The 7,279-nt window shown below is 30.3% G+C and overlaps 1 protein-coding gene across 1 annotated transcript; it reads left to right on the top strand.

Annotated features, from left to right (window-relative positions):
* Positions 1-3,338: 3,338 nt before the first annotated feature.
* Positions 3,339-6,448, top strand: LOC149520328 (uncharacterized). The gene is made up of 6 exons (XM_089742830.1): positions 3,339-3,344; positions 3,431-3,509; positions 5,437-5,496; positions 5,618-5,706; positions 5,800-5,865; positions 6,044-6,448. Exons 1-6 carry the CDS (start codon positions 3,339-3,341, stop codon positions 6,446-6,448), a joined length of 705 nt encoding a protein of 234 aa, XP_089598956.1.
* The last annotated feature ends 831 nt before the right edge of the window (positions 6,449-7,279 follow it).

The following is a 7,279-nucleotide window of genomic DNA, read 5'->3' as shown; positions in this document are numbered from 1 at the left end:
AAAATTGATACTTTCAATTTTTCCTCAAAAAATATTTTTTTTGAGAATTTTATTTTAGGAAAATATTAAAAAAAAGAAAACAAAAATAAAATAAAAATGAAAAAAAAATTAAGGAATACTAAATAATAATAATAATAAATAAATAAACAAATAAAATAAATAAATAAATAAATAAAATAAAAACCTTGGAACGGCTCGGCTTAGCGTGGATTCGACTTGACTTGAGAAAAAATGGCTTAAAAATACGGCTCGGGAGTGCATGACTCGGCTTGGCTTGGCTCGGCTCCAAGAGTCGACTGGCACTCGGGTTAGACACAGGTCAAAAGCGAGTTGGTGCTTGGGTAGGGTCACTCAATGGCAAAACACGCGGATCCTCTAGGATTTAGTAAGGCCAAAACAACGTCATTTTTTGAATGTATAAAAGGCAAAGACTTTCATTTTTTTGTCATATGCTTCTTCTCTTCTTCTCTTTTTCCCATAATTTTTTCTCTTTTTCTCTCTACCCGTGAAGAACACCAGTGAAATTCTCATTGATTTCTAGGTTGTTCTTTTGAAAATTGGGTTTTTTGTCGAAAAAGTTACTGAAAAACTTGAATTTCACTGGAAAATTGCTCGGAATCTGAAAATTTTTCAAAAATTTCCCAGAAAAAATGCCAAAAATTCGAAAAAAAACTTCCTAAAAATTCTAAAACTGCTTCTATTCTTCTAAACACTATTTTTGCTTTTGTTTGCCCTCTATTTTCTTTCTGTATCCATGTTCTGTGTTCCAGCATCTATTTATAGGGATTGATCAGAAGAGTTTCTAATCAATCCCAACTCATTTTGTTATTAGGATTCAATCTTTGAATCCAATCCAAACCCTACCAGCCTCCAGATTCACGGTAAAATTCATTTTCATCATTTTTTTATTATTTTTAATTAATCTGATCATTATCTCCTAACAATGAATTAATCAAGAAAAGATAAAATCCAATAATAATAATAATAATAATAATAATAATAATGGGCTCATCTTGCCTCATTTGGAACAAGCCTAATTGATCCGAGCTTGGACCAAATTGGGTGTCTACAGTTACAAAAGCTTGTTTTATTTGCAATGATTTTTCAATTTTATTTCTTAAATTTTTTTAATATTTTATACAATGACAAAAAAATTTGTTATGAAAATTTTTATTATATTTGTAACAGTATTTACTTATTTTTTTAGTCTTTGAATGATCAATTGAAAGTATCTTTTTGAACTTATAAAATTAATTAGACAATGTAAAGTATATATGTTTTCTATAGTGGGAGGAAAAAAAAAGAGAGATTCAAACTCTAAACATAGAATCAATGGTAATCTATTATCAATGCAATTTTTTGCTCTTCTTAGTTAGTATTAGTATTTGTTTCCTAGAAATTTGTTAATATTAGTATTATTAAATAAAAATTATGATTAATACAAATGAAATAAAAATAAGCAATAAGTTAAATCTTTTTCAATTAGTATAGATAAAAAGATAGAAAAATGATATTCATGGCCAAAGACAAATTTTATTTACTTTATTTAATAATTTAAAATGATTACTTTATTGAAATTAACCAAATAAAAATATGGCTAAAGACAAAATTAAGTTAATTTATTATCTTTGTGTACCTTCTACAAGGCATGAGAATGGTTTTTTAAAGTTTGAAATTTTATTTCCCTTGGTACTTTTAAATTTTCTATGAAATAAATTGTTAATGTGGAATTTTAAAGAAGTAATAGTCTCGTATGGGTTGGAGATTTTTTATGGAATTGAATAAATTTGGGTTTCAAATCATGTAGAAAAATGAACCTTTATCATAACAAGGAATGTTGACATATAGAATTTTTTCAGATAACATAAAATCTTTATTTCTTATTAAAGGTATTTTTAATCTTATTTCTTCAAATAGGATACTTCATGCCACATAAACTTTTTTTTCATCTCTTATTCTTCACTTTCACTGAGCTGCTTCTTAACACCTTAAAAAAATAGAAAAAAAAGAGAAAAACTTTAGAAAAATTTGTTTTTGCAGTGTTGCTTCACTAGAGAACAAACTCATTTTTATGCCTAGAATTCTTTTCTTTTTTTTTTCAAATTAAATTAAAATAATGTAAGTAGAATAATAAAGAAATATAATAGCAAACAAATAATAAAAACAATAAACGTAATAAATAAAACAAGAAAAAGAGAACAAATAATAGTAATTGGTAATATATGAATTATAACAAATGTTGATGCACACTTCAATAAGTTTCCCAACCTTTCATTCCACTGAGTCACAGCTTTCAGTATGAAAATTCAAGTTTATATTTTGAAAACTTTTTTATCAAAAAAATGTTTGGGATTTATATTTGCAATTAAAAATCTCACAGAACAATTACTCCTTTTTATATATAAAAACTAATATATCTTAATTGCTTGTACTTTGCAGGAAAATAATTAATTCATCCATGATGGTATGAACATGAAATTATTGTTTATTTAAAATTGCTCGAGTTTATAGTGGTTTTTTAGTATTTCTTATCATGTTATTGTTGACAATTTCAATAGATTTATTATTTAAATGTTATTTGTGAACGGTTTTAGGTATATGTTTGGATTTGGGAATGCAATTGACAACAATGGTGTATTATGTTTTAACTATTTTAAACTTTTGTATTTGGTTCTAGAAATTGCTTCTTTGTTCTGTGGATTTGGGTTTTTATGTTTATTGTTCATTCTAGGCTTCTTGCTATTAACAGCCGATTATTTCATTGATTGTGTTCCTGAGTTTTTTTTTTTACTTTTATGTTGTTCCCCTCCCTTAGTTCATTGTCTATGATTGTTTAAATAAAGGAATAATGCCAAACTTTTAGCTAAATAAGGAACATCCTCAAACTAGCTATGTTGCTTTCAAAATTAACCCTTTAATCATTTTTAATGTCAAAGCTGATTCAGTTTTAAATTGAAAGGAAGGGGCAACTTTAATATATTGTATAGATTCCAAGGTCAAATTTTATCCAATCATCTCATACATGTAATTGGAGTTTCATTTTGAAAGATTTTCATATTTTTCATTGTACAAAGTAGAAATGAAAAGGGAAATGTTAGGATATAAGAACAAGACATCTTTTGCAATGTAATTGTTATTATGAAGTGTCGTGCAATTGGGAGAGAACCAATATCTTTGAGGTTGCCTGCGAAGACGGAACTGTGATGGTAATTAAGTTGGATAGACTCAGTAGAACTTCTTTTAGGGTTGTCAAATCTAAGCATGACTACTTGAGGCATCGAATTAGGTATAACTAGCTCTATTTTTCTCGCTTAGCTGCACTTAAGGAATATGCATTTATGAAGGTTCTCTTTATAAATTCCCATTTCTTGCTTTGGTTCTTTCTTGTAGTAATCATGGTTGGATTTATACTTGTGCTTCTCTTATGTAGGCTTTGGAAGAGCATGATTCTCCTTTACCAAATGCTGTGGACTGTAATAGGCGTTGCGTAGTTATGTGGCTTATCCAAGGTTATCCACTGCAAGAGTTTCTCCTTAATCCTTTGGATTTGTTTGCATTTAATCCTGTTGCATGCGTGTCAAGTGGCTTTTTTTGTCAATCCTTTGGAAGTGAATGAACAAATTGATAGCCGGAAAAAGGAGAAAGAAATTATAATCTCTTACTCCTTAACTCTAACTTCTTTTTCATCCTTTTTTTCTCATGAAATGAGTAGCACTAGTTGTGTCAATAAACCGATGTCATTGATGATATAATTTAATGTTAATTGGTGTTATAATTTCAATTATATTCTTGCTCTGGGTTTATCTTCATCATGTGTTGATAACTACTATTTGCCTCGCCTTTTGCATAATACAGTGTACAGGTGAAGTAGTTGCAAAACCCAGAGACAGTTTTTAAAACAATCATTGGCCTTGTTGTTCGTCTGGCAGAACATGGTCTCATTCATTGTGACTTCAATGAGTTTAACATAATAGTATGTATTTGAGGCACTCAATTTGGTCACTCATGACAAATTTTTGCAGTTTTAGTTGTTTTCTTGTTAGCTTACAACTTTAGTGAGATCATGCAATTAAATAGGTGTCAATTTTTCTTTTTAATTAAAAGAAAAACACTATATGAGCTTTATATTCCTGTTTTCTTGTGTAAAATTATTTAATATGTATTTGAAATTTCTTTTCTTTGTAGATTGATGATGATGAAAAAGTGACAATGATTGATTTTTATTTGTGTGAATCAGATGGTCTATTCTAATTTACTTCTAGCTTTCTGTTGCCCAGGTACTTTGATCATGATATATAATGCATTTTTAAATTTTTTGGCAAGAGTTCAGTGATTGTTTTTCTAATTTGGTGATAAAGATACGATGGTTTCAGAAATCCTTAATAGCTCTTCCAGTTGTTGCTGCTATGATATTTGTAAGAAAGAAGTTAGTTGATAAATTTAGAACAGATTGTCTACACATGCATGTTGACACGGATTATGAAATCATCTAGTTGGATTACTCAATGGATAAATTTATATGGAAGGAGTTACTTTGGCCATGGTAAACAACCTTGGCTTGTATTTAAACATCATAACTTATGTGTTTTTTACTTAGGAGGGGTTATAGGGTTCTTACTTCCATTTGATAACCTTTTCTACCTGTAATTTTTATTTGTTCTATCCTATCTGTAGTTTTTCTTTTTGGCCAATCATCCTATCTGTAGTTAAAGGTGAAGTTGTGCACTAGCCAAAGTCTTGTTAATGGAAATATGCCTTTGTTGACCAATTCTTCTAGGTGACGGTTGAAGTTCCAAAATGCATGTACATACTTTTACCTAACTCCCTGAAAAGTGCTTTTGATGTTTATCCCAAAATAATACACACTTCTGTGAATTTTATAGTCCAGAGAAAGAAGAAAGATATAAGTGGCTAGCATAATCATGCTTTAGTTGAAGTGTTAAGTTTGAAGTATCTGTCTTGTGCACTCAACTTGGTCATAAAGACAAACGAATTCACTAATAATTGTTTTATGCTTCCCTTTTGTGTTTATAAATTGTTTCTTTCAATTCCACTGCAATCAAGTCTATTGTCTCACTACGATTGCTCTATGAGATCTTTGACATTCTAATCATTTTGCACGGTGGTTAACAATCAATGATAGGACTCTAATTCCTCATCTCTACAATCTGACATTTTCATTTTGACAAATATTTTACTCTTATGATAGTTTAGCTATCAACAAGTTATGTGTGTGCTTGTATGGATTTAATATTTCTTGTAATGGAGAGTTTATTTTTGTTTGTTTAATTCTCAAAATTGGAATGAATTGTACAATCACATGCTTATGCCTCTAATTTTATTTTAACTACCAAACTCGCTGAAATGTGGTTGAAAATTTTCTGCAAGTCCTGGTTTATATTCTTATTGACAATGTATTTGGGATGCCATGTTCAGGTGAATCTGATGATGATCATGATAAACTATTTGCAGCTGCCGCTTCTGCACGTAATGCTAGCAATATGCATCTCTATCTCCTGTGATACCCCCCGCCCCAACAATAAATGATTCAAATAATTTTTTGTGAATTGAGCTTTTATTGGGGGTATACATTCTTATCTGTTATTTGTTTCTCTAGATCTTGCTTGTTCTGGTCCCTTTTGGAAGAAAATAGGATCTATTTTAAATTCTTTTGGCTTGGAGGACGCATCTTACCTTAGGCAACAGGTACTATATGGCCACTAACAGATTTACGATTCATTGGCACTTGGGATTTAGATAATCACAATTTCCTGATCTTCTATGTTGATGTTGAATCAGCTAAGTTTGGTGGAAGAGCTCGACGAGAGTTTGTCTCAAATGTTTGGAGATGGATATAATGTTTTGGTAAACTCCATCATCTTATTTATCTCTCCTTAAAACCAAATCTCTCTTTTGATCTGCTATAAATTGCTAAGTACGGGGTATGTTAATCTAAGAGATCTAAGAACAGAAGGAAGGATAACTGGAAATTAAGTCAAACTTTGTTAGCAAATATTGCTATAAACTCCTTCCATTTCCTCAGGGTGTTGTGGAGCAGAGAGATGCTCCTAATTCTGTTGAAGAAATGTCCAAAACTAATGCTGCAAGTGGTAGATTTGATATAAAAAAGTTTGACAAGGTTACTTTTTTATATCAAAGAGTTCTTTCTGCTTTAATTGAAGAAGATGAAAGTGATGAAATTTACCACCACATAAAGGCGAAGAATATGTCCCTTTCAGTATGCAAGTTAGATTCCCATTGTTGTTCATGCTACCAGATGGATGTTGAATCTAAAGATAGGGAGAGGATGGAATCTGAAGTTGGGTCAAATGCAGATTTTCAGTTTCAGAAGAACTCTCTGTTGGACAGACTCTCTTCTAGTGTTGTTAATAACCTTATGAGTGGTGCTTCAACTAGAATAATGTGGTTTAATTTGCAGGAACGTTGAGCATGTTGAATGGACCAATTAATCCAGATGGCTAACAAAAAACGTTTGGTAATTCTTAGATTCCTGTTGCAATTGTGTTTCTAATTATTAACTTAGAGCCATTAAGGTTTAATTCTTTTCCTTTTATCGTTGCATATAATATTACTTTTTTGATCTAGACTTAGATTTTACAAGTTTCTCTTTGATAATTAAGGGAGTGCAGATTGGTTGCATGAGAGAATTGTTAACATGTTGGTAACATTATGGCCATTTTTTTTAATATTAGTTGCAAGGAAACTAGTAATTTTATGGACATCATATAAGCTACGTGCTTTTAGGCAAAAACTATCAAATATCTACTTAAACATTGCTGTGTATTTAGCTTGCTAATTTAGCCCTATAGTGAAAACGCTGCAGTTTTTTTTATGTATTTTTTTGTAATCACAGAGCATTTGAGTAATGTATTGACTACTATAATGCTAGTGTTCTAAAGACAATACTCGACTAGCAAAAAAATTTGAAGCTGGGGACTGTAATGGCTGGTTGACTCTTAATCCTGAGTGAGTAAAAACAACAAAACTGGGAGAAAGTGGTTTACCCAGTCTTTAGTCTTGCTTATGATATTCTTATTTCCTTTAAGTACGTTTTAAAAATTTAAATATCGTATTTATGAATATAACATGGTGTTGATATTGGTATTTAGCAAATCACATGAACTGGAAGGTGCAGCTAAACTAGCTGAACTGATTGACCTTTGACCCATTCCCTCTGACTGGTTGCTTTTTTTTTGTTTTAATTTGCTACTATTTTCATGATAATGGAAATATTATGGCTTTGGATAGTAAAAATTGA

Source organism: Durio zibethinus, chromosome 1 (assembly GCF_047325235.1).
Source record: "Durio zibethinus cultivar Kanyao isolate XHJ-2024 chromosome 1, ASM4732523v1, whole genome shotgun sequence".
NCBI lineage: Eukaryota > Viridiplantae > Streptophyta > Magnoliopsida > Malvales > Malvaceae > Durio > Durio zibethinus.
The sequence above is the reverse complement of the archived record's forward strand: the minus strand, read 5'-3'. Positions and strand labels throughout refer to the sequence as shown.

Coding starts and splice junctions, on each gene's coding strand:
- LOC149520328 (XM_089742830.1), top strand. Junction 5,497..5,617: donor CGCTTCTGCACGTAATGCTA/GCAATATGCATC, acceptor TTGTTTCTCTAG/ATCTTGCTTGTTCTGGTCCC. Junction 5,707..5,799: donor CATCTTACCTTAGGCAACAG/GTACTATATGGC, acceptor ATGTTGAATCAG/CTAAGTTTGGTGGAAGAGCT.